Source organism: Pongo pygmaeus, chromosome 2 (genome assembly GCF_028885625.2).
Source record: "Pongo pygmaeus isolate AG05252 chromosome 2, NHGRI_mPonPyg2-v2.0_pri, whole genome shotgun sequence".
NCBI lineage: Eukaryota > Metazoa > Chordata > Mammalia > Primates > Hominidae > Pongo > Pongo pygmaeus.
Genome location: NC_085930.1, coordinates 100,812,924 through 100,840,917, shown reverse-complemented (window position 1 = coordinate 100,840,917; position 27,994 = coordinate 100,812,924). Strand labels below are relative to the sequence as shown.

Here is a 27,994-nt window from a genome sequence, read left to right as displayed (position 1 = left end):
CCAAGCGATCCCTGCTCCGCGCGACACTGCGTGCGCGCGCACGCAGAGAGGCGGTGACGCACTTTACGGCGGCAGCGTAAGTGCGTGACGCTCGTCAGTGGCTTCAGTTCACACGTGGCGCCAGCGGAGGCAGGTTGTCGTGCTCGTGCTGCTTTCTACAGCCAATATGAAAAGGCCTAGTAAGTGGGGTCGGGAGGCGGGCGTGGAGGGACCCACGTCTGGAAGTTGCTGCAGGCACCACGACGCTCTTCTACGGCCACGGCTTTGTCTCTACTGGTATGGGGGTGGGAGCCTACGCGTAGGCCTTGGCCCTATTTCCTGGTAGAACCGAGAGTTGGAAGTCCCTACGGCGATCATGTTAACCGCGCGGGCTCATTCTGCGGAACGAAGCCGGGCAGAGGGTGGGGAAGATTAGGCTAGATTTTCGTAAGGAAGCAGCGTCTGAGCCAGGTTTCAGGCCCAATATTTTCCTTTCCTTGGCCACGTGCAGACTGGCCCAGGTGAGAGCTGAGAATCGCCTCCCAGACTCAGTGTTCCTCTCCTGCCTTATGATTCGTGCTGTTTGACACGAAGTGGTTGTCGTTTTGGGTCTCATACGCTGTTGTGTATGATCCCATTCTAATATTGTGAGAGTAGGTGCAGGGAATTTGGACTCCATTCTGGATCTACTGAAACTAATTCTCTGGGATTTGAAAGTAGCACGTGTGTTTGCATTAGGCATTTCGCATTAGACTTAACGTTAGGTTTGGTAGCCAATAACACAAGAAAAGGATATAACTCCATAGTGCGTTAACCCAGAACTAATCATTTGGGTTAACAGATTTGTGATGTGTTTCTTTGTAGAGTTAAAGAAAGCAAGTAAACGCATGACCTGCCATAAGCGGTATAAAATCCAAAAAAAGGTAAGTGTAGTGCTTGAGAGAGCTATACCAAACACATTGCTAAACTGATTTTGCCCTGTTCCTTTGCTGGAAAGTCTGAGATAATGTGATTTGGTTTTGGGAAATGGCATTGGATAGACTGACCATGGGCACAAGCTCTTAGGCATCAGGAGTGCAGCTGTGAGAAAGCGCAGTGATTGGTGATAAGTCTCTAAATTTGTTCAGCATGTTAATCTCTATATAGAGAGCCTTCTAGTTACAATTTTTTGCTGTTTTATACTTAGATATGCATTACTTTGTAAGATTCCAATTAAATGTCCATTTTCCTAGGACATTTTATAGGCATAACTAAATTGCAGCCAGATTGGTTTCTCACTTGAATTCTGCTTGAATATAAAGATATTTTTGTAAGCAGACGAAATCTCTTTATTTTAATAGGTTCGAGAACATCATCGAAAATTAAGGAAGGAGGCTAAAAAGCGGGGTCACAAGAAGCCTAGGAAAGACCCAGGAGTTCCAAACAGTGCTCCCTTTAAGGAGGCTCTTCTTAGGGAAGCTGAGCTAAGGAAACAGAGGGTAAGTTATGTTAGCCAGAATTTTCAATGAGTAGTGTAATGTGTTATGTGTGATATTTTTCAGAGTAAGGTAACAACACTAGTCACTGGTTCACCTATTTCCCTTACGGCTCTGACACAGCTTGAAGAACTAAAACAGCAGCAGAAACTTGACAGGCAGAAGGAACTAGAAAAGAAAAGAAAACTTGAAACTAATCCTGATATTAAGCCATCAAATGTGGAACCTATGGAAAAGGTATGATTATGTCTCTTTAGGAATGAGAGATCAGGGGTTTTGATTTTGGTTTTGTTGCTTGGGCCTGAGTGCAGTGGCACAGTCATAGCTCACTGCAACCTGGACCACCCAGGCTCAAGCAGTCTTACCACCTCAGTGTCCAAGTAGCTGGGACTACAGAAGCACACCATCACGCCTGGATAATTTTTTTAGTAGACACGGGCTTTCACTATATTGCCAAGGTTGGTCTCAAACTCTTGGGCTCAAGTGATCCACCCACCTCAGCCTCCCGAAGTTTCTGGTATTACAGGTGTGGGCTGTTGTGCCTGGCTGAGAGATGAGTTCTGATGCAGAAATAAAAGCACATCCACAGGCTGCTGAGCTTCTTGGGAGGAAGACAACTGAGTTCAGACTCCATCTTACCTATTTAACAACTGCGAGTGCTGCTACTCAGCTGTGGAAAATGGAGTTAGAGGTTACAACTGCTCTACTTCTAATTTTGTGTTCTTTCCCCCTTTATCCTCTAGGAGTTTGGGCTTTGCAAACCTGAGAACAATGCCAAGTCGGGCAAACAGAATTCAAAGAAGCTGTACTGTCAAGAACTTAAAAAGGTATCTTAGCCTAGGTCAGTGTCTGACAGTGGTAATGAGGTTTAAAAGACTCAAGTCATTTTTTTTTTTAACCTTTTAAGATCAAGGGTGCACGTGCAGGTTTGTTATATGGGTAAACGTGTGTCGTGGGGGTTTGTTGTACAGATTATTTCATCACCCAGGTATTAAGCCTAGTACGCATTAGTTATCTTTCTTGATCCTCTCCCTCCTCCCACCTTTCACCAACAAATCATTTCGTGACTCGACTCTAGCTTATGCTGTTTAATGCCTTTCCTGCTATGTTTACCTGACAGAAGTAGTTTCTTTGGTTCTAAATGTTTGCACAAAACTGGTTCTGCCTGTAAGCATGATTTACAACATTAAAAAAAACGTTGACATAGTGTTGAGATTGAGAAAAGTACATTGGAGTAAGCAATGTCAGGCTAAGGGTCTCTAAAGTACTCAGTTGAAACCTAAGTGAAGGAAGACAACTTGGTGTAGTTGCTCTCCAGCACTCCCATCCCCAACATCCATTTTCCCAAGCTCACTCTCCCATGGATAGAACCTGACTGCCCTTCAGCAGCTTTTGGCAAGGCCAGAAGGACCTATCAAACTACATAATTCACTATGGGAGGATTCAGACAGGGATATTTTCATATCATAAATCCATCTTGATCCGAGACTGCTGAGCAAGCCTATGTTTTACTTTCCTGTGTGAGAAATGATGAGGGTCAATATTCTTCATACCAAAGTGAAGACATGAGATCCAACTCTGAGCTCACCCTGTGCTAAATGGATAATGCCAGTACTCTCTTGTGGAAGGTATTACCAGAGCAAGGGATGTAGTTCTGATCATTTTCTCCTTGATAATGTAGTTCTGGTCATTTTTTCCTTGATAGGTGATTGAAGCCTCCGATGTTGTCCTAGAGGTGTTGGATGCCAGAGATCCTCTTGGTTGCAGATGTCCTCAGGTAGAAGAGGCCATTGTCCAGAGTGGACAGAAAAAGCTGGTACTTATATTAAATAAATCAGGTGAGTAAAGAGGGTACCCTTTGTCTTCCGTGTACATTGGTGAGGTATGAGGATACAGTCTGATAGTCACTGAAGACTGATTAGATCCAACTCTGATCTTAGCAAGGCCAGAGTACGTGCACTTTGCCAGAGACAGTGCTAGGCAGTGGGGAGGAGGTGACTTTCACAACTGACTCAACTGGTTTCTACTATTCTTTTGCCATTCAGTATTTACCGTCTTTTAAATAAAGAGTGTAAGCTGCTATACCCAGCTTATTGTGTAGTATATTTCATCTAGGAAGTGATGACAGTGTGACAAATTCCCCACACCTACACAATGTCGGGTATTAGTTCAAGAGTGAAATAAATTGAAACGTATGTGACAAAATATTTAAATGAAATGCATAATTATGCATCTGAGTTTGAGCAGCAGGAACAAGAAAACCCAGAACAGAGAATTACAAAGCAGAAAATGGGAATGAGATCTAAAATTGTTGGGGTTAAGAAACAATTGGCTGCTTGGGAGGCTGAAGTGGGCACATCACTTGAGGCCAGGAGTTCGAGAAAAGCCTGGCCAACACGGCAAAACCCCATCTCTACTAAAATACAAATATTAGCCGGGCATGGTGGCGGGCACTTGTAGTCCCAGCTACTCGGGAGGCTGAGGCAGGAGAATTGCTTGAACCTGGGAGGCGGAGGTTGCAGTGAGCCGATACTGTGCCACTGCACTCCAGCCTGGGCAACAGCAACACTCCGTCTCAAAAAAAAATGAATAAAAGAAACAATTGGCTGCTAGCTAAAGGTAAATTCTGGAATCATAGTTCTAGGGTTAGTAGGGTTGTAATCCAGACGTTGAGTCTGTCCTGAAGTTTTCGAGTGGGCAATACAAGGGGAATTGAAATAGAGAAGTGCAGATGCTGAGCTCTGTTAAGATACGGGCAGCATGGTAGGGGAGCTTACCCTGCCCTGATTTTCTAGTTAAATCCTTTTGAAAAGACTGGGAAAATGTAAACCAGAGTAAAATCTATAGTTGCCAGATTTTGCAGATGCATCTCAACAAAATAGCCAAATTGGAGCAAATGTCTTCTTTCTTTCTTTCTTTTTTTTTTTTGAGATGGAGTCTTGCTCTATGCTCTATCACCCAGGCTGGAGTGCAGTGGCGCAATCTCAGATCACTGCAAGCTCCGCCTCCCAGGTTCACGCCATTATCCTGCCTCAGCCTCCCAAGTAGTTGGGACTACAGGTGCCCACCACCACACCCAGCTAATTTTTTTGTATTTTTAGTAGAGACGGGGTTTTACCGTGTTAGCCAGGATGGTCTTGATCTCCTGAACTCGTGATCCGCCTGTCTCGGCCTCCCAAAGTGTTGGTATTACAGGCGTGAGCCACCGTGCCTGGCCGCAAATGTCTTACAGGTGCAAATGTCCTATTTCTAATTCCTATCAGATCTGGTACCAAAGGAGAATTTGGAGAGCTGGCTAAATTATTTGAAGAAAGAATTGCCAACAGTGGTGTTCAGAGCCTCAACAAAACCAAAGGATAAAGGGAAGATAACCAAGGTATCCTTTATTAGCAGTAAGAAATGTGATTCTTTCCGATTTTGGTTGAAATATGATGAGTGTACAAAATCTTGATTTAAGTAAATGAAAAATTACAAGATCCAACTCTGATTTCAGCCAGAGATCATCTGAAAGGCAATGTAGTTATCTTAAGAGCTGGGCTCTGGAGCCTGATTGCTTGGGGTTTGTTGAAATAATTTATCAGGTAAGTTGCCAGAATAATTCAACCATTTGGAATTTTAGCGTGTGAAGGCAAAGAAGAATGCTGCTCCATTCAGAAGTGAAGTCTGCTTTGGGAAAGAGGGCCTTTGGAAACTTCTTGGAGGTTTTCAGGAGACTTGCAGCAAAGCCATTCGGGTTGGAGTAATTGGTGAGTTTCAGTTCATTACTTTTTAAGTGTTGAAATAGTTAAGAAGTTTAGCCAGCTCTCCAAGTGCCCAAGCAGCAGTGTATGGAGTTGTTGTCAAGTAAAAGGCTCATTCAAATACTAGCTTCTTGCCTATACCTTACTGAAAGCACATAACCACACACAATTTAAAGAAAAAAACTTACACAACTGCTGCCAGATTCAGGTTTTTTGTTGGGACTGATTACTCTAGGAAGCTGGTTTCTAAAAGTTCTTGGTTTGTTTGAATTTACAGTATTTTTCTGCCTTTGCTTTACTTGTGCAAGAAATGAAGAAACTAAAATTGGTCTTACTATTGAAGTGAAGACACTGAGATCCAACTCTGATCTTGCCCTAAACATCAGGGAAATGGAATATTAGGCAGTGAAAATTTCATAAGTGCCAACATATAATGCTTTTTATATCTGGATTTCCCGTTTATTTGTAGGTTTCCCAAATGTGGGGAAAAGCAGCATTATCAATAGCTTAAAACAAGAACAGATGTGTAATGTTGGTGTATCCATGGGGCTTACAAGGTAAATGGAGGTGTCCATAATTGTAATATTATAGTGACACACTATTTTATTTTGGTTATCTCAAGGAAGGTGATTTTTTTTTTTTTTTTTTTTTTTGAGACAGTTTCACTCTTGTTCCCAGGCTGGAGTGCAATGGCGCAATCTCGGCTCACTGCAACCTCCACCTCTCAGGTTCAAGGGATTCTCCTGCCTCAGCCTCCCGAGTAGCTGAGATTACAGGCATGTGCCCCCACACCCGGCTAACTTTGTATTTTTAGTAGAGACGGGTTTCTCCATGTTGGTTAGGCTGGTCTCAAACTCCTGACTTCAGCTGATCTGCCCGCCTCAGCCTCCCGAAGTGCTGGGATTACAGGCCAAGCCACCGCGCCTGGCCTGTTTTTATTTTTTAAAGCTTTTGGTGAAAGAAGAGATTTAAGCCAGTGCTAGAACTGATTGGAGTGGGACAGCTGCCCACAATTTAGTTTGAAAGACAAGTTCAGCAAATAGATTGAGAGAGAGGAAAGCTCCTTCAGAGGAAGTGATGTTGGAACCTGGCCTTGAGAAATTAATAGAAATTTGCCAGATAGAAGTCTGCCACCACACCTGGCTAGTTTTTGTATTTTTAGTAGAGATGGCGTTTCACTATGTTGGCCAGGCTAGTCTCAAACTCCTGGCCTTAAGTCATCAACCCGCCTAGGCCTCACAAAGTGTTGGGATTACACTTGTGTTGGGTGGCATGAGCCACTGTGCCTGGCCAACTTTTAGATTTTTTTTTTTTTTTTTTTTTTGAGATGGAGTCTCACTGTCTCCCAGGCTGGAGTACAGTGGTGCTATCTTGGCTCACTGCAACCTCAGCCTCCTTGAGTAGCTGGGATAAAGGCACCGGCTAATTTTTGTATTTTTAGTAGAGACAGGGCTTTCATCATGTTGGCCAGGCTGGTCTCCAACTCCTGACCTCAGGTGATCCACCCACCTCGGCCTCCCAAAGTGCTGGGATTACAGGCATGAGCCACCGCGCCCAGCCAGAAGGCGGCATATTTATAGCAAAGGAAATAGCATGTGTTTTGGTTGATGTAAATATATAAGCTATAACATGTAGTGTTTCTCTTTAGAACAGTCGGGTATGCTGTTACAGTTTTAGATAAATGTGAAGCAAATGATGATAAACTGGATCTGACTGACTGTGCTGAGTCTGTTCAATCCAACCCTGAGCTTCATGTTCTGTCTCTTACCCTCCAAATAGACCAATGCCCCCATCAATTCCATCACTCTTCTTTCAGGAGCATGCAAGTTGTCCCCTTGGACAAACAGATCACAATCATAGATAGTCCGAGTTTCATCGTATCTCCACTTAATTCCTCCTCTGCGCTTGCGCTGCGAAGTCCAGCAAGTATTGAAGTAGTAAAACCGATGGAGGCTGCCAGTGCCATCCTTTCCCAGGCTGATGCCCGACAGGTAAAAGGACCCTTTCTCATGAGCTCCTTGGAGCCATCTTCTTTCATCATAAGCATTTTGAGTAGAAAAATTTTGGAAGTGTTTTAAAGTACTGGCATGTCAGATGAAGGACAGCTCCTTTTTTTTTTTTTTTTTTTTTTTAAGGTAGTACTGAAATATACTGTCCCAGGCTACAGGAATTCTCTGGAATTTTTTACTGTGCTTGCTCAGAGAAGAGGTATGCACCAAAAAGGTGGAATCCCAAATGTTGAAGGTGCTGCCAAACTGCTGTGGTCTGAGTGGACAGGGTAAGCTTTCTTTTCTGTTGGCATTTTGGTGACCACTAGAATAAACCTCCTTTTGACACATCTTATTTTTAATATCAGTGCCTCATTAGCTTACTATTGCCATCCCCCTACGTCTTGGACTCCTCCTCCATATTTTAATGAGAGTATTGTGGTAGACCTGAAAAGGGGCTTCAATCTGGAAGAACTGGAAAAGAACAATGCACAAAGCATAAGAGGTGAGTATTGTGTGTCGCTGCTGTCTTCATCGCTGACAGGCCAGTAGAGCTCTTACCTGTTTATATGGGCTTTCTTTCTTTCCCAGCCATCAAGGGCCCTCATTTGGCCAATAGCATCCTTTTCCAGTCTTCTGGTCTGACAAATGGAATAATAGAAGAAAAGGACATACATGAAGAATTGCCAAAACGGAAAGAAAGGAAGCAGGAGGAGAGAGAGGATGACAGAGACAGTGACCAGGAAATCGTTGATGAAGAAGTTGATGTAAGTGTGTCCTCCATGAGTTGTTTAAAACTGAAGTGAGTTTTCTAGCATTATAATACATAATGGGAAGGAACTGAAGATAGGACATATTTGAGGCTTCTGATCCATTAGCCTTAATTTTGCACATCCCATTATATGTACCTCCAAAGAGTTAATTTTTCAGGTACATAACTACTTGGATTAAATGAGCAGACAAGGGCTACTAATCCAGCACTATATGTCTTTGTCACACAGGAAAACAGCTCAGGCATGTTAGCTGCAGAAGAGACGGGGGAGGCACTGTCTGAGGAGACTACAGCAGGTGAGGCAGGCAAAAGGGGTTCTAACGAAGCAGCATGGTGTAGAATCACTTTTAACTTTTTGAAAATAAAATCTCTTTTTATTTTCCTGCAATATAGGTGAACAGTCTACAAGGTCTTTTATCTTGGATAAAATGATTGAAGAGGATGAGGATGATGCTTATGACTTCAGTACAGATTATGTGTAACAGAACCACGGCTTTTTATGAGAGTTTTTTTTTTTTTTTAACATTCTAAGCAGACTGCTAAACTGTTCTCTGTATAATGTGTGTAAGTTATGATATGCATGAGCTGTGTAAATTTTGTGAATATGTATTATATTAAAACCAGGCAATTTGGAATCCCTAAATTCTGTAAAAAGACAATTCATCTGATTGTGAGTGGAAGTAGTTATCTGGAATAAAAAAAGAAGATACCTATTGAAAAATGTAAGTTTTATTTACAGATCAGGCCACAGGTTACAAAATTAAAACCAACAGCAGTTTTGAATTATCTGTACCAGCTAGCTGAACTAGCCATATCAGTTCTTCTTTCCAGTTAGTCATTCAGCATTGTAGTAAGAAAACACTTGGTAAGGCAGATGGAGACATATTTACAGTCTATAGTCTGTCTGGGAAGCTGACTGCCAGACAGGGCAGTTTGTCATCTTTACCCAGCTGACACATCTTTTTCCATGGCTTGCTACCGATAGGCATTGAAGCCTAGCAACTGTTACTTCCCACACATGCTATCTTCCAGGACTTCCTGAGAAATGCTTATAGTTCAAATTCTGTTTCACTTTATGTTTGAGATCTCGGTATATCTTCGGATTAGGTTGAATTTGCCTGTTGGGTCTGGAATATACCATTTTTCCCAAACATCAGTATATGAAGCAGTCCTTCCCCATGGCTTAAAATGTCCATTCCAGTGGAGTAACTTGGCAGCCTTTACAAACTGAGGTGAATATCGTTTTCCAGCACTGGAACCTTATATTTGAGACAAAAATAGCCACATCATTGTGCCATGTGAAATTGTGCAGAAAACTTAAGGGAAACAAAGAATATACCCCATCCCTGAGGATAGTTCTTTAGATACCAATTCTTTACTAGCTTATGCCACTGGTTAATTCTACTTACCAAGGTGGCGGACATTCCACATAGGATCGATGGTAGAGTGCTGTTGATAAAATACGATAAGCAGAGGAGGTGTTGTGATGCTACCAGCCAGGGTTCTGCTATACAATCCCTCTCTTGGTGGGACAGAAAACAAATGTTAGTGAAAAGTACTGACTAACTCCTGTTAGTCAAGACTCTTGGAATTGAAATACAACAGTTTTTCACAGCTAGGCCAGTTACATACTTACTCTACATTGAGTTTCATCCATTTTTCCAGTTGGTTAGTTATATTCTGTCGTTTCCATTCCGTCAGGTTTGCAACAAAAACTCCAGGATTAAATGAGCAAGTGCTGGCTTTCATGGAAAGCTTACGAATTCTTTCCTTTTTATAGTCAAGATAGCCAATGTAATTGTACTAAAAACACAAATAGGATATATATACTTACTGCTTCAAACAGAATAGATACAATTTTATAGCCAGTAGAGAAAAGAGCTGTTAAACTGACTTCTTCAGATTAGAAAATAGATATTTGAAATTCCAAGTTAGAATAGGAACCTAGATGTTGACATAATAAATCAGATGTTCAAGAAGAACAATTAGGCTGTCAAGTCCATGAAGAAGTCTACAGAAAAGCAGACTTGAGTTTTGGGATGAAATGATTGGGGAGTGTAAATTGCAGCAAAAGAGTTCCCTGAATTTGCAACCTCTTCCCATTAAACGATATTGTAGGAAGAGGGGTGTTTGGTAAGCAATTTACCTGGTTTCCTGCTCCACGGATGACAACTTTAGTAGAGGCTGAATCACAATCTTCTGAAAATGCAGCTGCATGTCCTGGCTTCAGTGGTGTATTGTAAAGGGCAAGAATATCACCTGAAATAGACAAGATGTTAAGATTTACATTTCACTTGCCTTTAGAGTTCCCCGTTACTCCCACTTCTCCCTATGGTGACCTTTTATAGAAGACCATAAATAACCACTACAGCCCACTGTAGCCCATTGTTTTATTTAGCAGTTGTACTCAATCTGGGTGGAGAACAGCACTCATGGTGACATTTTTGATACCTTGCACAATTACATCATCATCCATGTATATGGCCTTCTTTGCGCTGGGAACCAGAATTGGCAAGTAGAACCTTGCAAAGGTTAACTGGAAAAGGAAAGAATAATTGGCATAGGATACTGCACTGGCTGTGCTTTTATTTACATAGAAACTCCTAGGATGCTTTCAGTACCCACTCAGGAGAAGAAAGGACTCTTAGAATCACCCAGGCTTGGTCCCCAGGAAACTACTTGCACTATACCCACAGATACCCAGGTATTCCATTATTTCCTAATACTGCCAAGTGCAAAGAAGGATGCATGGAACTCACAGGTTTCATGGATTCCCCCTGGTCAGGATCCTCCTTTACTTTCCCTTCCAAAAGTTTAGGGTCAAAATTGACAATTTTGTATCTGATGCTTTTCAGGGAATCACTGTTGAGCCAGGACCTGATGAAGATAAAACACTACATTTTAGTTTCAAATAATGTCTCCAAACCAATGAGTGAATAATGCAAAAGAAACCCTATGGACCAAACAGGTGTTTTCGAGCTCCTTTTATCTCTGAGCTTTGGTTTCCTCGTCTGAAGTGAGGGTAATTCCCACCAAAGTCCCTCCCTGAATTAAGATTATATGGTAATTATCTTCTAACACTAAAACTACTCTAGAAAAACAATATAGAATTAAGAACATTTCATCACCACCTAGACCATCCAACTCTTAACCCTCTAAATACACTGGTGAAGAAAAGGAGTCAAAAATGATGGTACCAACAGAGTAATCTCTTATCTACAGACTGACTTCTTAATTCACTGTGGTGACCCTAATTCCACCACTCAAGTCTGAGGCACTACCTCTAAGAAAAAACTTTGCTAAAGGAGTACTGCACATTTTTTCTAGGTCAGTTTCAAATCAGTGTTTTGTGGCTACTTAGTGTTATTTCTGTAGTCTGTACAGCTTCTGTTTCTGTATTTTAAATGGGTTCAGAATTTACAGCTTTAACAACTAAATATGAACCATGGAGAGGGCCACAAGGACCAAAATGTTTTAGAAATTTGACAACTGATTAATTTGTTAGACCAACAAATTTGGAGTAAGTTTTATAAGTCATTCATTTTCAAAACGGATTGGACTATCCAAGTTTCCCCAGATCACTCTGGGCCAGGATTTGGATCAGGATCTGTAATCAGCTTCACAACACTACCTTGCCATTGTTGCTAAGTCCCTTCCCGCTCTAGACCAGAACTGCTCCGAGCATGTCCATGAAATAAGGAACTTGTGACTTGTAAATCAACATTTACTGCTCCCTTCACTGAGAAAGTATTATTATCAAAACATCGTCAGGTGGGGTTAACAGTTCAGAGTGACAGCTGACTTACTTCCTGGCATGAGCTCCTTGTATCACTTCTCCTATTATGGGGATGTGCTCATAATACAGTCCTAAAAAAATATGTCATTTGTACAGTTTATCAGTGGTACAATTTCAATTGTATAAAACAACATACAAACCACAGAAAAACAGATCCTGGATTGGCAGCTGGCCTGCTCTAGATCATCCTCTAGAAAAATCACATAAGCAGAGCTCACCGGAGATGGTCTGCTGTATTGTTGAGAGTAACAATGTAGAAAATCACATTGGAGCGAGTGTTGTGCTGAATGCTGTTTATGGCTGCAATGGCCCCCCCAAGCCTGTCTTCAGATGCAGCGATGACCACAGGAATCTCCTCTTGTCTCCCATCTACTGCATGTCGGAGAGCATTTGGGACAAAGTCTATAGGTTGAGGCCCCACAATTCCTGAATCTGAAAACACAAGGAAGGCACTGTGATATAATCTCATGGGCTTTTGATATAGAGTCCAAGACATGGAAAAAGGGAAGGTAAGGATTATGGTACCGATCTACCTCATTCTCCCCCATTAAACTGAAGCATATAGCCCTGAAACTTTCCCTGTATGTAAATAAGCTTTTGGAAAAGTGGAGGAAGCATTTTTTAAAATACACTGACAGCACTTTGATACACTACTGGTAGGAAACGAACAGAACCTGTTAGAATGCATCGTGGCAATTTGTATCAAGAGTTTCCTAAGGACAAAATCTGAAATATAATCAAAAGAAAGAATTTTATTTAAATTGTGAAAACTTAGCAGCAAACAATGTTTTTCAAGTCACGAATCACAAGTAGGCATGAAACCAATTGAGTGAGTCACAATCAATTTATACAGAAAAAGTTTCTGGATTGCAATAGAAAACTGTAGAGGCCGGGCGTGGTGGGTCACGCCTGTAATCCTAGCACTTTGGGAGGCTGAGGCGGGTGGATCACTCGAGGTCAGGAGTTTGAGACCAGCCTGACCAACATGGTGAAACCTCATCTCTACTAAAAACACAAAATGAGCCAGGTGTAGTGGTGAACGCCTGTAAGCCAAGCTACTTGGGATACTGAGGCAGGAGAATCGCTTGAACTCAGGAGGTGGAGGTTGCAGTGAGCTGAGATTGTGCCACTGCACTCCAGCCTGGGCAGCAACAGGAAAACTGTCTCAAAAAAATTAGAAAACTGAATTAGAATACCAAAGAAAATATAGTGTATCACACAAGAAAACTGCAATTACTGTACTGTATGCATTCTTGCCTTTCTTTTTTTTTTTTTATTCCTCATTGAACCCTGGTATTTACTATGTGCCAGGCAATATCTAGACACTGGGGTTACAGCCATGAATAAAACATCCCTAACTTTCTGAGGATAGACAGCCAATAAGCAAATACACATGTATGTACATGTGCTACATGTAATGTATTTCCTGTTGTAGGGCTGCCATCAAAAAGTCTGAAAGCTGTTGTACCAAAAGATGTTATCCTGTGGAAACAAATTAATAGACATTAAAATTATGTATGAAGAGTTTCTACCATCACAGTGACATGCTTATGATATACAGAAAAACATGTCATGTACAGTTTATATATAGTACAATCTCAACTGTACAGAAAAAAAGGTGTAGGAAAAAACTGGAAGGCACTAAGCCAAAATTGTAAATGAAATCATTCAACCAACCAATATTTATTGAACAGCTAGTATCAGCCATCATCCATAGGCACAGAAGATAAAACAGTACACAAATTGCCTTCATGGAGCTTGAATACTGTTGTCTCATTTTTTTTTTTTTTTTTTTGAGACGAAGACTCACTCTGTCACCAGGCTTGAGTGCAGTGGCGTGATCTTGGCTCACTGCAACCTCCGCCTCCTGGGTTCAAGCGATTCTCCTGCCTCAGCCTCCCGAGTAGCTGGGACTACAGGCGCATACCACCACGCCCAGCTAATTTTTGTATTTTTAGTAGAGACGGGGTTTCACCATGTTGGCCAGGATGGTCTTGTACTCCTGACCTCGTGATCTGCCCACCTCAGCCTCTCAAAGTGCTGAGATGGTCTCGATCTCTTGACCTTGTGAGATGCCCACCTCGGCCTCCCAAAGTTTTGGAATTACAGGCGTGAGCCACTGCTCCCAGCCACTGTTCTTTTTTATAAACTTTCCTACCAGGAACGTGCATTACTTTATATGTATCACACATATATACACGTGATAAAACATGCTATCAGAGCACTCCGTGAAAGTCAGGGGAAAGCTATTATAGTCTCTCACTCTGGTCAACTATGGTGGGTGGCAATCCAAAAATGATTTTTGACAAACACTCAAGCCTCAAACATTCCTCAATACCAAGGGAGAACAGTATGAACAACTAATTCAATATACTGTGCGATATATTATACAACACAGTGATTTTTAAAAATCACTTGACAAACTTTTATTGCTACAGTCCCACTGATGCAGCTGCACAGCTGAAGGAAAGTAACTAGACTGACACTCTAGTAACTAGAGCAGGCATCAAACACCAAGGACACTGGTATGCCCTCACTTTCTGAAGCCCTGTCCTGCTGACATGTGAACAGATGGCAGCCCTCAGAGGCTCTCCTAAGGCCTCTGATTTGGTGAAACGGAATATTCTGTCAGATCAAACCCTTAACAAACAACTGCTAGTACTACCGGAAGAACAACAACTTAGGATGTGTGACACACAGAATACCAGGTCTGCAACAGATTCTAAGCCATTATTAGTAAGTGCTCCCATACCTGTAACCTCACTCCTTAACAAACTGCTCAAGCCGAGGAAGTTATGGTGCAAAACCAGTAAGAAGAGAGCAACAGCCAGGACCAAGATGATGATGTTTACTGAAATAGATAGGGAAAACCTATATTATACCTCTTTATCTTTGACTAGGTATAAAAACAACTTGTAGAAAGAGCATACCTTTACGGAATGACATCTTTTTCTTCTGTCATATAAATATTAGTTTTTAACCCTACAAAACAAAAACAAGCCCCCAAAGTCAGTAAGTACATGAGAAGGGACATCAAAATGCCCTAATGCTTTTTTTTTTTTTTTTAATTCAGGAAGAAACAAGAGGCATATACAGTATTCTGCCAGAAACTCATTTTGAATTAACAGTTTCCAAGAACCCAATTTGGGATCTGAAATTTTTGTGGTAGTCATTAATAAAAAACTTAAAAATAAGTTGGAGAAATAGCCTTAGCCTTGTACATTATACATCACAAGATGAAAAGCAAAAGAAACATTTAAGAATTAAGTTTCAGCCAGGCAGCGTGGCTCATGCCTGTAATCCCAGCACTTTGGGAGGCCGAGTGGGGTGGATCACGAGGTCAGGAGTTCAAGACCAGCCTGGCCAAGATGGTGAAACCTCGTCTCTACTAAAAACTGCAAAAAAATTAGCCAGGCGCGGTGGCAGGGGCCTGTAATCCCAGCTGCTCAGGAGCCTGAGGCAGGAGAATCGCTTGAACCTGGGCAACAGAGGTTGCAGTGAGCCGAGATCATGCCATTGCACTCCAGCCTGGGCGGCAGAGTGAGACTCTGTCTTTAAAATAAAAAATAACATAACATAACATAACATAACATAATTTTCTACTTAAAATTCCTAAAGTAGACATGGATTCAGGTTGTCTATGACCAAGTAACCTGAGATCTTAGCCTCATCAGTAAAAACATGCCTGTTCAGAGTTGTATCCCATTCACCTTTAACATGAGTGTCCTCAGAGAAAAGAATATTATCCAAATTCACTTGACAAACCCACAGCAGAGAAAAAGTTACAAAAATTCACAAAATCTAATCGATATCAAAAGTGTGGAGTGCATTTCTAGCCATTGTAACTAGCAAAAAAAAAAAAAAAAAAAAAAGGCTTATTTTAGTTTATTATTTTTTGAAACGGAGTCTCGTTCTGTCGTCCAGGCTGGAGTGCAGTGGCACAATCTCAGCTCACTGCAACCTCTGCCTCCCGCATTCAAGAGATTCTCCTGCCTCAGCCTTCCCAATAGTTGGGATTACAGGCGTGCACCACCATGCCCAGCTAATTTTTGTATTTTTAGTAGAGATGGGGTTTCACCATGTTGGCCAGACTGGTCTCGAACTCCTGACCTCGTGATCTGCCCACCTCAGCCTCCCAAAGTGCTGAGATTACAGGCGTGAGCCACGGCGCCTGGCCAAAAAATTTAAGGTGCTATTCTCAAAAACCATCTCTGTTAGCTAGCTATTCATCTCTTAATAAGGTGGTGTCTAATTGTCACACTGTCCTGGTTGGTCCTCCTCAGCTCATCTGACCTTCACTTTTTCAAAACAATTCAGTGGAAACAAGATAGTAGGTGGAACTAAATTTATTTAAAAAATAAATTCCTTCAACAAGCTCTGGGTAAAATGTTTCCTTAAAGACATTTTACCAACCAAGATATCGTGAACCTACCTTTTAACCCTTTCTTACTTCATCTTCACCCATAGTAGTACCCAACACTTACATAAGGCTATTAATTTTACAAAGCACTTTCAAACATAGCATATTGCAATGCAAGTTAGTTCATTTGTTTTTTTAGACAGGGTCTCACCATGTTGCCCAGGCTGGCCTCTAACTCCTAGGCTCAAGCAAGCCTCCTGCCTCAGCCTCCCAAGTAGCAGGGACTACAGACAAAGTAAGTTTGAATTAACTTCATCCTAGGAAAATTGTGTGCCTACCAGGTACTTAATTTCTCAAGGCCTCTGTAAAGAAGAGAAATATATTGAAAAACTGTTTAAAAAATTGGGGGCTGGGCACTGTGGCTCATGAGTATAATCCCAAAATGAAAACAACAAGGCTAAGGCGGGCGGATCACCTGAGCTCAGGAGTTCAAGACCAGCCTGGGTAACATTGTGAAAGCTCATTTCTACAAAAAATACAAAAATTAGCCAGGCATGGTGACATGCACCTGTTGTCCCAAGCATTTGGGAGGGTAAGGCAGGAGGATCACCTGAGCCAGGGAGGTCAAGGCTGCAGTAAGCCATATTCATGCCACTGTACTCCAGCCTGGGTGACAAAGCGACACCCTGTCTCAAAAAAATAAAAAATAAAAAACAATAAAAACTGGGGATCAGCCAGGCACTGTGGCTGATACCTATAATCCCAACTATTCAGGTGGCTGGGGTGGGAGGCTGCCTGAGCCCAGGAGTTCGAGACCAGCCTGAGCAACATAGTATGACCATCCCCCGACCCCACATCTAAAAAAAATTTCTCTTTAAAAACGGGATCACAGGCCAGATTACAAATTAGGGGGAAAATACACATCTTTCTTTTTTTTTTTTTTTTTGAGACAGAGTCTGGCTCTGTCAGCCAGGCTGCAGTGAAGTGGCGCCGTCTCGGCTCACTGCAACCTCTGCCTCTCAGATTCAAACAATTCTCGTGCCTCAATCTGCCAAGTAGCAGGGACTACAGGTGTGCGCCACCATGCCCAGCTAATTTTAATAGAGAGAGGGTTTCACCAGGTTGGCCAGGCTGGTCTCGAACTCCTGACCTCAGGTGATCCACCTGCCTCGGCCTTCCAAAGTGCTGGGATTACAGGCCTGAGCCACCAGGCCCAGCCCACACACATCTTTCCAAAGCAGTATATATGAAGTACAATGTATCAGTGAACTTCCTCTCATATACATCAGGGCACCATGGCTCAAGTCTGTAATCCCAGCACTTTGGGAGGCTGAGGCGGATGGATCACGAGGTCAGGACTTCGAGACCAGCCTGTCCAAGATGGTGAAACCCCATCTCTACTAAAAATACAAAAAATTAGCCAGGTGTGGTGGCAGGTGCCTGTAATCCCAGCTATTCGAGAGGCTGAGGCAAGAGAATCCCTTGAACCTGGGAGGCGGAGGTTGCAGTGAGCTGAGACCGTGCCACTGCACTCCAGCCTGGGCAACAGAGTAAGACTCTGTCTCAAAAGAAAAAGAGAAGAATATACATCAGTATATACCCTAAGTCATATGCCTCTATCACATTATGGGCTGACCTTATCTACAGAAGCTGGCAGAGGGGAGCTGTTAGGACAAAGCCCCAACATCTGCCTGCGATGAGGCAACTTCCACCACCACTGAGAAAACAATCTTGCACTCAAATAAATCCCACTTAATTAATGGTACAAGAGATAATGTTTTTAGTTTCTTGACTTCCAGTTAACAGTTACGGGATCAAGAGGCACACTTGGCTGGAAACAAGAAAAACACAATTCTATCAAGTATCTGACATACTTAAGTAGACTGGCAAGGCAGAAACCAGTTGCTCCTAAAACTTCCACAGTTACCTACATGCAAAACGTCAGTTATCATGGAGTATGTCTAATCCATATTGTCTTTCCTGGGGCTATTCCTGGTAAGAGAGCTTTCCTGATATGGTTAGAAGGAATTCTCAAAACAAAATTGCACATAGACGCTGGATCTGTAATAGTAACTACATTTTCTTAAGAGTATATAATCGTGTACAATTTGATTAGCAACACAGTTGGTCCTCAGTATCAGTCGGGGATTGGCTCCAGGACTCCCCATGTATACAAAAATTCACGGATGTTCAAGTCCCTTATGTAAAATGGCATATTACAGTCAGCCCTCTGTATCTGTAATTTCAATCTGTGTTTGGTTGAATCCAAGGATACAAAACCGTGAATACAAAAAAAAAAAAAAAAAAAAAAAAAAAAAGACCACACTGGCCGGGCGCGGTGGCTCATGCCTATAATCCCAGCACTTTGGAAGGCCGAGGTGGGGGGATCACTTGAGGTCAGGCGTCTGAGACTAGTCTGGCCAACACAGTGAAACCCCGTCTCCACTAAAAACACAAAAATTAGCCGGGCGTGGTGGCGCATGCCTGTAATCCCAGCTACTCAGGAGGCTGAGGCAGGACAATCCCTTGAACCCAGGAGGAGGAGGTTGCAGTGAGCCGCGATCGCACCACTGCACTCCAGCCTGGGCAACAGAGCGAGTCTTCGTCTCAAAAAAAAAAAAAAAAAAAAAAAAAAAAAACCACAGAAAGATATATCTATTTACACACACAACAGAAAGTCTGTTCAAACACACCAAGAAATACAGAGCATGGGAAGGAAACAGGAATAAACCCTTGCCCATCCCTCTTTCTGCCTTCTACACGTCCTGACTCCTTCTGAGGTCAGAAAAGTGTCAAATATGTCTGCATTTTACTGTTTGGTCTCTGCCACGTGCAAGGATGAAAGGGCACTGAGGATATACAAACACTTTCTCCTACCCTTTCATCTGGCTGGCTCCCACTTGGCATTCAGAAGTCAAGGTAGCCTCCTCCAAACTCCACGTTGAGCTGCACCTCCCCTAAGCTCCCACATCTGGGCCTCCCTCTCCCAGGGCTAATCCAGCTGTCATGTATTTCTGGCGTGATGTGGCTGTCTCCCTTGACACGCTCTGGGCTCTTCCAAGGCAACAGCCTGGTCTTGGTAACAACTGTGTCCTCGGTCTGCTGTCTGGCACGAACAAGGTGCCGTGAATATTTGCTGGTTGCATGAACGAGGACAGCAGTCCCACCCTCTCCCGGGAGTGCCTAGAATCCCACTGTTTGTGGCTAACCCAGAATACATAACCTGGGGGCCGGAGAACCAGCTGGGACCCAGAGGCCCGGGTTCCTCAGAACGGTTTCTCTCCAAAACGTGGGCATTCCACCTGGCTGACGGTAACGGAGGAGGGTCTAAGATTTAGAGATACACCAGCCTTGAAAGAGAGGCTGAGTGAACCTTTGGCTGGCCTCTATCGGGAGGGCCCAGCATGGGTCTGTGAGGGTCAGTAAAGCCGGCCAGAATGTGAGAGGGCCGAGTTCGGGAGCCCCCAGATGAGGGACTCTCTACGCGGATGAGAAGGACAGCCGAGCACCGGGGTCCCCTCTCCAAGGGAATTCTCTGTCTTGTGGATGCCGCCTAGGGTAGCCCCCCTAAATTCCAAGGGTCAGTAGGGCCCCCCTTACACTTTCAAGTGATCGGAAAGTGATGTGACGCTCCGGGGATCCCGCCAGGCTTAGAGATACCCCTGGTTAGGGCTCCGACAAGTCGTTCCCCTCAAAGGCTCGCCGCGGCCGCCCTTAACTGCAGGCGATGGAGGAGATGAGGATGCAGCCCGCGCCCCGGCCCGCCCTGCCAGCTCAGCGCCCGCGCCGCAGGCCCCGGAGCCCAGCCCGTTGTCTGGCCGCCCGCGTCCCCTGCACGCTGGGCCGAGCCCACTTGCCCTCTAGCTCCGTAGCAGCCGCGCAGCCCCACAACGCCCAGCCAGCCCGCAGCGGTAACCGCTAGAGCGTCGCGCCAAGCAGGCGCCGCGGGGCAGCCCTGCCGCCGGGGTCCTCGCAGGGAAAAGGCCGTCGCCATGGAGACGCGGCGCGCGCCGGCGGCCGTTGGGCCGCGCAGGCACTGTCAAGGACAGTTTTCCGGACGGGGGCCGCGGCTCCAGGCACCCAACAGCACTGACGGCGAAGCCTTCACGGGCGCGCGATGCCTCGACACGGCGGCCGCCACCATCACCTCAGCTGCCCTCGCGGGCAGCACGCCGCGGCAAAAGCGCACGTCGCCTAGCGATGGCGCGGGGCGGGGACACGGGCTGTACCGGCCCGTCGGAGACTTCCGCTTCCGGGGCCGTCGCCATCGCTTTCCCGGGCTTAGAAGGCCCGCCTGCCGACGCGCAGTACCAGACCTTGGCCCTCACGGTCCCTAAGTCTTGGTCGCCCTCGCCTCGCAGCCTGCCACCCGCGCTCAGCTGCCCGCCTCCTCAGCCAGCCATGCTGGAGCATCTGAGCTCGCTGCCCACGCAGATGGTGAGGGCGCAGCCCGGGGACCTCCGCACGCCGCTCTTGTGCCTGGCAGCTTCGAAGCCCATGTCGGAGCACCCACCCGGTGCTGCGCTGTTCCGGCCCGGATGGTTACCCTCCACCCTCTTTCCCGAATTGCCTCCTGGGTCCCCTTCTCTTCTACTTCGCGAGAATCTCCTGTCCATTCTCCGTGAGGGTGTTTCAGTTCCTCCCGGGAAGCCCAGAATTTAATATCTTGCCCAGCCCCTTAGGAGAGCGGGAGACCCTGATGTTGGGGTTACCCTGTGCCAGAGTTGTGAGGTCAGGGCAGGAATTGTATCTCCTCGGCGGTGGAACCAATTCTTTTTTTCCTCTGCTTCACCCCAGGATTACAAGGGCCAGAAGCTAGCTGAACAGATGTTTCAGGGAATTATTCTTTTTTCTGCAGTAAGTATTGGTTTTACGTTTAATTTCTGCCCCCGCCTCCCTCCCAACCCTCAGTTTGAGTGTGTTTAATATACTTCATTTGTCTCTAGATAGTTGGATTTATCTACGGGTACGTGGCTGAACAGTTCGGATGGACTGTCTATATAGTTATGGCCGGATTTGCTTTTTCATGTTTGGTAAGAAATTCGTGGGTGTTGGTGGCAACTTGGGTTTTGTGAGTCGGGTTGGTTTGGATAGATCTACTCAATAGTGAGACCCAAAGCCAACGTTTCCCTCATCCTTCCAAACAGCGTTTCCCTTTGCTATCATTGGAAAAGTAGAATGCCAAAATAGTGTCAGATGGTGCGAACCATATAAAAGGACACAGCTTATTTCCTTTGGCAGCTACTCTAGGTAATAATCTTAAGGTCAAAGCCAGCAGGAGTTTTTCATGGTGCTCACATTGCCCCCTCACCTTATATTTATTTATTTAAATTTTTTGAGACGGAGTTTCACTCTGTTGCCCAGGCTGCAGTGCACTGGGGCGATTTCGGCTCACTGCACCTTCTGCCTCCCGGGTTTAATCGGTTCTCCTGCCTCAGCCTCCCGAGTAGCTGGGACTACAGGCGCCCACCACCACACCCAGCTAATTTTTGTATTTTTAGTAGAGACAGGGTTTCACTGTGGTGGCCAGGCTGGTCTCAAGCAATCCGCCGACCTTGGCCTCCCAAAGTGCTTGGATTACAGGCGAGAGCCACTACACCTGCCCCCACCTTTCTTTTAGGTCTTAAAGCCATTTGTGTAGGCAGTGAGCCTGTTCCCATCATCTTACAGTATTTTGCATGGATTGTGGCACAGAGCCTTTATAGGAATATGGATTTTTTTGTTTTTTGTTCCCTCAACATAGGAGTCATTTGGGAACCTGGCATTATACGTAATGATTTTTTAAACTTTTAATAGCTATAATTTATGCATTTCCTCTTTTCTGGCCCAGCTGACACTTCCTCCATGGCCCATCTATCGCCGGCATCCTCTCAAGTGGTTACCTGTTCAAGAATCAAGCACAGACGACAAGAAACCAGGGGAAAGAAAAATTAAGAGGCATGCTAAAAATAATTGAGGTTTTCATGATTCAGCACCTGCTTTTGTTTCTGTGAGATGAGCTAAATTGCTTTCATACCCCAGATAAGAGCTAAAACCACCTAATGCTCTTATGGCACAGTTGTGTATAGATTTAGTTCTCTTTATACTTCATTTCTAGCCCAGTTGGGTTTTGATTTATATAAGTAGTTTAGACCTTCTCTTCATAATCTTGCTCCGAGATGGGGAACAGAACACACAAGTATGCAGTTTCTTTCAGGTGTAAATAATGAAGAATAAATGCCTCATAAATGATAGTACAATGTAACTGTCAAAGTTTTATAATTCATTATGAGTTGTTTAACCATTTTAATGTTTCCAGTTAAACCTCATAGTGCAAGTTCTTTGTCTGAAGGGTCGTCTGTTCATTATTCTGCAAGGAAGATAATTAGTAAAAGCCTAAGTTAGAAGTTCATGGTTCTGGCCAGGTGCATATAATCCCTGCGCTCACTTATAATCCCAGCACTTGGGGAGGCTAAGGCAGGAGGATGACTTGAGCCCAGGAGTTTTGAGACATTTCATGGTATATAATTAATAGTTGTCACTAGAACATTAGTTCTATGAGAACAGGGACTTCGTTTTGCTCACTGCTGTCTGCCTAGTACATAGAAGAGTACAGGATACTTTCTAAGTACTTAAGATTTATTGAATGAATGAGAACTGCATTGTACAATATGGTGCCACTAGACACATGTCTATTTAATTAAAATTAAAATATAAAACACTAAAACTAGCCATGATTCAAAGGCTCAATAGCTATATGTGACTAGTGGCTATGGCTACCATATAAAACATTTCCATCACAAAGTTCCATTTATCAGATCTTATATAGAACCTTGAATAAAATTTAATAGACAAGTGATTTTGTATTTAACATTTCACCTTTATTGAATGCCTATAAGGCCATTTGAATAATGGATCATGTACTAAGCAACAGGAAAAAAAAAACTGCAAGAAGTAAAGGTTGTGCAGGTGATATTCAGTAACACTGCAGTGTAGCCAGAGCAAGGACATAAAACTTCCTTAGCTTTATAAGTCCATGGAAATCAAAACTTCTAAAAGAGAAAACCAAAATCAGAATTACACTTTAGGCCAGGCATGGTGCCTCAAGCCTGTAATCCCAGCATTTAGGGAGGCCAAGGCAGGCAGATCACCTGAGGTCAGGAGTTCAAGACCAGCCTGGCCAACATGGTGAAACGCCATCTCTACTAAAAATATGAAAATTAGCCAGGCATGGTGGTGTGTGCCTGTAATCCCAGCTACTCGGGAGGCTGAGGGAGGGGAACTTGAACCCAGGAGGCGGAGGCTGTAGTGAGCCAAGATTGCACCACTGTACTCCAGCCTGGGCAACAAGAAGACTCCATCTCAAAAAAAAAGAATGATTGACATTTTAGAACTAATGCCAAAAGAGTATCACATCAAAGTCTGAACTGTGGCCAAAAGTATATTCGGAAGAAAATTCATAGTCTTAAAGATGAGTTTTTAAATTAATTTAGGAAGATGAATTAAGCACTCAAGTAAAAACGATAAAAGTGGGAAGAAAATCAATGTTTAAACAAAAAAAAAAATACAGCATGGTAATAAAGTATGGGGGAAGTCAGGTGTGGTGGTTCATGCCTATAATCCCAGCACTTCGGAGGCCGACGCAGGAGGACTGCTTGAATGCAGTTTGAGACCAGCCTGGGCAACACAGACTTCCTCTCCATAAAAAATTTTAAAAATTAGCCAGGTGTGGTGGTGCATGCCTGTGGTCCTAGCTACTTGAGGGGCTGAGGTGGGAGGATCACTTAAGCCCAGGAGGTCAAGGCTGCAGTGAGCTATGATCACCTCACTGCACTCCAGGCTGGGTGACAGAGCAAGACCCTGTCTCAAAAAAAAAGATATGGGTGAGATTCCTTTAATTCTAATAAAATATCTACTTTATACCAATACATTAGAAAAATTAAGTAAAACTGATGACTCTCTAGAACGATGCGGATTTCCAAAACATGCACGGAAAGGTGAATAGCTCAAGGATACCAAGTTTGCCAAAGATTTGTTCCCAACTGGGCATTGGGACTTGATGGTTTTGCAAGTTGAGTTCTAGCAAACCCTTCAAAGTGAAAATAAGAGTTATCAGAAACCAGGCTGTGAGCACTGTAAAAGGGCAGGAAGTATTGTTTTATTCACCACTATATCCCCAGCTCCTGGCAGAGAACCTGGCACACAGTAAACTCTAAATAAAAATGGGTTAAGTGTGCCGGGCGCGGTGGCTCACGCCTGTAATCCCAGCACATTGGGAGGCCGAGGCGGGCAGATCACGAGGTCAGAAGATCGAGACCATCCTGGCTAACACGGTGAAACCCTGTCTCTATTAAAAAAAATTAAAAAAAATTAGCCGGGCATGGTGGCGGGCAACTGTAGTCCCAGCTACTCGAGAGGATGAGGCAGGAGAATGGAGTGAACCTGGGAGGCAGAGCTTGCAGTGATCCGAGATCGCGCCACTGTACTTCAGCCTGGGTGACAGAGCGAGACTCTGTCTCAAAAAAAAAAAAAAAAAAATTGTTAAGTGGCTGTAAAGGGAACATTTCATTAGAGTATTTCTGTGTGTGTGTATAATTTTCAAAGATAGATATATTTTTAGTTATGGAAACTGAAAACAGGGCTGGGCACAGTGGCTCATGCCTGTAATCCTGGCACTTTGGGAGGCTGAGGTGAGTGGATTGCTTGAGCCCAGGAGTTCAAGATCAGCCTGGGCAATATGCTGTAACCCTGTTTCTACAAAAAATACAAAAACTAGCCAGGTGTGGTGGCACACGCCTGTGGTCTCAGCTACTAGGGAGGCTCAGGCAGGAGTATCACTTGAACCCCAGAAGTGGAGGTTGCCGTGAGTTGAGATCATGCCACTGCACTCCAGCCTGACTGACAGAGTGAAACTCTATCTCAAAAAAAAAACACCTGAAAACATTTCTGGAGCAATATTTATTTTTAGAGTCCCTCGAATACAGAAGTGAAAATGTACTATTCAAGACTTATATTTAACTTCATAAAATTTCTTTCCTAGATAGGTATTACCTCTTATTAAACAACTAATAAAATATGTGCTATATAATCATACATTTAAAACATGGAAAGACAACTAATATCTTAGAGTACATGAAGACAAACTTCAGGAGACAAACATTAAATATATCCAAAAACTAAATGGACCTGGACTTTGCTTACAAATTGCTTAAATGGAAATGAAATTTGTGTTTAAGAAATGTTTTCACTGATGGAAAAATAAATCTAACAAAACCATTATGTAAAAACATACTGATTTACAAAGCCAATGTGTCTCAGTTTTAATTTGTATATACCCTAGATGAGGTTTATATTAAATGAGAATAAAATATTAAAAGTCCATCAATGTGTAGAAAAGAAATTCACCTGCTCAAGTACTAGATAGAACTTCATATTCTTTAAATCTATGTCTAAAACTGTGAATTGACTTTTTAAAATTTTATAATTTATCAACTACTCCTTAAGGTTATTAACAATAGCAGGAATTATGACGACATATTATGTCATTTGTTTCTCCTATTGCTTTTATCTCTACATTACAATATAAAATTTTCAATCCAGCATTTTATAGCTCTGTGTTTAAGTTAATTAGTACCTTAAAAAAATAAAATTCTAAATACAAACTTGGTGGATTAAGGCTCAGTAAACAGTAATCAAACAAAGAATAGATTTGTCCTCATAAAGAGAATATGAAAGCCAAAGTTTTTTTCTTTCATGATCCTGCTTCATATTATTCTGTTCTGTCCAATTTCTTTTCTGTAGGAAAATCGCAAAGAGATATAAAAAAGAGATATAAAACAGTGGTGAATGGCTTCCAAATGACTGTTTGCCCTTGTTTTTTAAGCCAAAAACCTCTAAAAATAGGTCTTTAATTCTGGCAGCAGATTAGGACAAACGCTCAAAAATTCATGTTTTCTTCAAAAAATTTCAACTGGCGAGCTTTCACACTGTAAGTTGTATACTTTTCACCCATGTGCTCCCGCAAACGTACCTATTTGAGAAACAAAAAGAAAATCAGTATGTAGTAGGAAAAAATATTTCTGTAATCTTAGAGGAAGGGCTTTTCTAAGCATGATATCCAAGGTGGAAACCATACAGGAAAATACTAATAGTTCAGTTTACATAAAAATTTTAAACTTCAAGATGTTTTGAAAAGTCGTAAGAAATTAAAGAGCAAACAAACAATAAACTAGGGAAAACATTTGCAACTTTCATGCCAAAGGATTAATAGCATTCGTATATAAAGAGTTCTTTGAATCAATAAAACCTAACAATATTAGAATAGGTTAAAACAAAATCAATTTCATAGATAATTCAGCAAATTCATTTATATATGTATGTAAATGTAAATCCCATATATTTACAAAATAATCATATAAATAACCACTTAGTGAAATGGGAAAAGTTCCCTTGTCCTCCTTGCAGGGCGTGCGATGGGGGTGTGGCTTGCTTCTTCAGTGCCCCACTGCTCAAACCTCCAGGGGACCATACAGACAGGCAGGCTGTGGGGCTCTGACCCCATGGTAGTGTCTAGTGGTGAATGTTTACAGCTGAAGCCCCAGTGGGTGTGTGTTACAGGGTGCTCTTTTAGTTTAGCCATCTGTAGGCAGCTTGTGTTAGCTCAATTAGACCCTTGCCCTATCGCAAGGACAGAGGGCTCTTGTATCCCTGGGTTCTTGCCTTGGTGGACCGGAAGAATCAGATCACACGTGGGCTTGGAGAATGAGTGCAAGGTTTTATTGAGTGAAAGTAGCTCTCAGCAGATGCGGGAACCAGAAGGGAGATGGTTGTCCCCTGGAGTCTGCCAGCTCGGCGGACCGGGTTCTCCTCCAGCTACCCTGGCCAAACTCCACCTTGTTCTGCTGGTCGATGGCCTGCTGGCATACTGGCATCTGTCAGTGTGCTCTTCCGCTGGCATGCTCCCCTCGACGTCCTCTCAATGTCCAGCTGCTTGTGTCTTTTTCTGCGAATGTGTTCCTCTCAACATCCAACCTCTTATCTGTGTTCCTGCAAGGGTCTCGGGGGTTTTTATAGGCACAGGATGGGGGAGTGGCAGGCCAGGGTGGTCTTGGGAAATGCAACATTTGGGCACGAACCAGCAGTGCCTGTTCTCGCCTAGGTCCATCGGCACAGATCTGAGGGTGGAGCCCTAGCCAGAGGCCACGCCCTCCCTTACCCAGTACTTCCCTGTCCCCCTTCCATATCATTAGCATACATAAAATTCAACCTGACCAGTAATAAAAAAAGTACTATGTGACATTCAATGTATGCTTGTGGAAAGAACTGTTCAAAATTAAAATAACACCTAGTATGTTAAACAGATACTGTGAACCTCCTGATACAATGCACTGAGGGCATATCACTTCTGTGGTATTCCTGCCAAAAATGTATAACCTAAATCTATTCATGAGAAAACATTGGAAAAATCCAAACCAAGGGACATTTTATAAAACACACAGCCCAGGCTGTCTCATCCTTATGAGCAGCCTGCCCTGATTTCTCTGTCTCTCAGGGTGTACTGCCTATTCTGCACTTAACTTTCAAAATATTATTTTTCTTTTGCAATAAATTATTCTATGCTGCAAAAAATAAAATAAACATAAGGCCCCTACTCCTCAAAAATGTCAAAGTCAGCCAGGCATTACTAGTAGCTCACGCCAGTAATCCCAGCACTTTGGAAGGCCGAGGCAGGCGGATCACCTGAGGTCGGGAGTTCAAGACCATCCTGACCAACATGGAGAAACCCCGTCTCTACTAAAAATACAAAATTAGCCGGGCGTGGTGGCGCATGCCTGTAATCCCAGCTACTCAGGAGGCTGAGGCAGGAGAATCACTTGAACCCGGGAGGCGGAGGTTGCGGTGAGCC

The 27,994-nt window shown here is 43.4% G+C and overlaps 4 protein-coding genes and 4 non-coding genes across 20 annotated transcripts in view; 6 read left to right on the top strand and 2 right to left on the bottom strand.

Annotated features, from left to right (window-relative positions):
* Positions 1 to 50: 50 nt before the first annotated feature.
* On the top strand, positions 51 to 8,675 carry GNL3 (G protein nucleolar 3). 2 transcript variants are annotated; one of them, XM_054483963.2, is made up of 15 exons: positions 51 to 179; positions 844 to 902; positions 1,320 to 1,457; positions 1,578 to 1,691; positions 2,198 to 2,281; positions 3,160 to 3,292; positions 4,718 to 4,830; positions 5,074 to 5,200; positions 5,664 to 5,751; positions 7,011 to 7,185; positions 7,330 to 7,472; positions 7,551 to 7,687; positions 7,774 to 7,949; positions 8,184 to 8,250; positions 8,348 to 8,675. In XM_054483963.2, exons 1-15 carry the CDS (start codon positions 167 to 169, stop codon positions 8,434 to 8,436), a joined length of 1,656 nt encoding a protein of 551 aa, XP_054339938.1. In that variant the 5' UTR covers positions 51 to 166; the 3' UTR covers positions 8,437 to 8,675. The 2 variants fall into 2 exon arrangements, with proteins under 2 accessions (XP_054339938.1, XP_063517166.1); XM_063661096.1 differs by lacking the exon at positions 51 to 179 and adding an exon at positions 206 to 276.
* Positions 3,334 to 3,401, top strand: LOC129034425 (small nucleolar RNA SNORD19). The gene has a single exon (XR_008501902.1). It is a non-coding gene; the product is annotated as a small nucleolar RNA SNORD19 (small nucleolar RNA).
* On the top strand, positions 4,870 to 4,953 carry LOC129034436 (small nucleolar RNA SNORD19B). Its single transcript, XR_008501911.1, has one exon. It is a non-coding gene; the product is annotated as a small nucleolar RNA SNORD19B (small nucleolar RNA).
* LOC129034426 (small nucleolar RNA SNORD19) lies at positions 5,500 to 5,575 on the top strand. Its single transcript, XR_008501903.1, has one exon. It is a non-coding gene; the product is annotated as a small nucleolar RNA SNORD19 (small nucleolar RNA).
* On the top strand, positions 6,875 to 6,951 carry LOC129034428 (small nucleolar RNA SNORD69). The gene has a single exon (XR_008501905.1). It is a non-coding gene; the product is annotated as a small nucleolar RNA SNORD69 (small nucleolar RNA).
* GLT8D1 (glycosyltransferase 8 domain containing 1) lies at positions 8,664 to 20,351 on the bottom strand. Of its 11 annotated transcripts, none has more exons than XM_054483970.2 (12): positions 19,968 to 20,335; positions 19,711 to 19,828; positions 18,988 to 19,216; positions 14,681 to 14,732; positions 14,503 to 14,601; positions 11,969 to 12,182; positions 10,714 to 10,831; positions 10,406 to 10,490; positions 10,101 to 10,213; positions 9,591 to 9,757; positions 9,364 to 9,476; positions 8,664 to 9,213 (listed from the first exon to the last, which is right to left on the bottom strand). In XM_054483970.2, exons 4-12 carry the CDS (start codon positions 14,694 to 14,696, stop codon positions 9,023 to 9,025), a joined length of 1,116 nt encoding a protein of 371 aa, XP_054339945.1. In that variant the 5' UTR covers positions 14,697 to 14,732; positions 18,988 to 19,216; positions 19,711 to 19,828; positions 19,968 to 20,335; the 3' UTR covers positions 8,664 to 9,022. The 11 variants fall into 11 exon arrangements, with proteins under 11 accessions (XP_054339945.1, XP_054339941.1, XP_063517169.1 ...); XM_054483966.2 differs by having other exon boundaries at positions 18,988 to 19,212; positions 19,968 to 20,281; XM_063661099.1 differs by adding an exon at positions 17,747 to 17,941 and having other exon boundaries at positions 19,711 to 20,128.
* SPCS1 (signal peptidase complex subunit 1) lies at positions 20,111 to 22,426 on the top strand. Its single transcript, XM_054483975.2, has 4 exons — positions 20,111 to 20,547; positions 20,908 to 20,967; positions 21,057 to 21,143; positions 21,941 to 22,426. The coding sequence occupies exons 1-4, from the start codon at positions 20,311 to 20,313 to the stop codon at positions 22,064 to 22,066; spliced, it is 510 nt and encodes a 169-aa protein (XP_054339950.1). The 5' UTR covers positions 20,111 to 20,310; the 3' UTR covers positions 22,067 to 22,426.
* A 2,606-nt stretch (positions 22,427 to 25,032) lies between these two features.
* NEK4 (NIMA related kinase 4) overlaps positions 25,033 to 27,994 on the bottom strand; it is a 59,227-nt gene continuing 56,265 nt past the window's right edge. For both annotated transcript variants that reach the window (XM_054483957.2, XM_054483960.2), the window contains one exon: positions 25,033 to 26,119. In XM_054483957.2, the coding sequence (XP_054339932.1) occupies positions 26,027 to 26,119 (93 nt within the window). In that variant the 3' untranslated portion in view covers positions 25,033 to 26,026. The remainder of the gene's footprint in view (positions 26,120 to 27,994) is intronic.

Excerpts from the sequence above, each read along its gene's own strand:
- GNL3 (XM_054483963.2), top strand. Across the intron at positions 2,282-3,159 it reads ACTGTCAAGAACTTAAAAAG|GTGATTGAAGCCTCCGATGT; the intron begins GTATCTTAGCCT and ends TTTCCTTGATAG. Across the intron at positions 3,293-4,717 it reads ACTTATATTAAATAAATCAG|ATCTGGTACCAAAGGAGAAT; the intron begins GTGAGTAAAGAG and ends AATTCCTATCAG.
- SPCS1 (XM_054483975.2), top strand. The coding sequence starts at position 20,311 with ATGGCGCGGGGCGGGGACACGGGCTGTACCGGCCCGTCGGAGACTTCC. Across the intron at positions 20,968-21,056 it reads GAATTATTCTTTTTTCTGCA|ATAGTTGGATTTATCTACGG; the intron begins GTAAGTATTGGT and ends ATTTGTCTCTAG. Across the intron at positions 21,144-21,940 it reads GATTTGCTTTTTCATGTTTG|CTGACACTTCCTCCATGGCC; the intron begins GTAAGAAATTCG and ends TTTCTGGCCCAG.
- GLT8D1 (XM_054483972.2), bottom strand. Across the intron at positions 12,183-14,502 it reads GTTAAGGAGTGAGGTTACAG|ATTCAGGAATTGTGGGGCCT; the intron begins GTATGGGAGCAC and ends TTGTGTTTTCAG. Across the intron at positions 9,758-10,100 it reads TCCGTGGAGCAGGAAACCAG|TACAATTACATTGGCTATCT; the intron begins GTAAATTGCTTA and ends TTGTGTTTTTAG.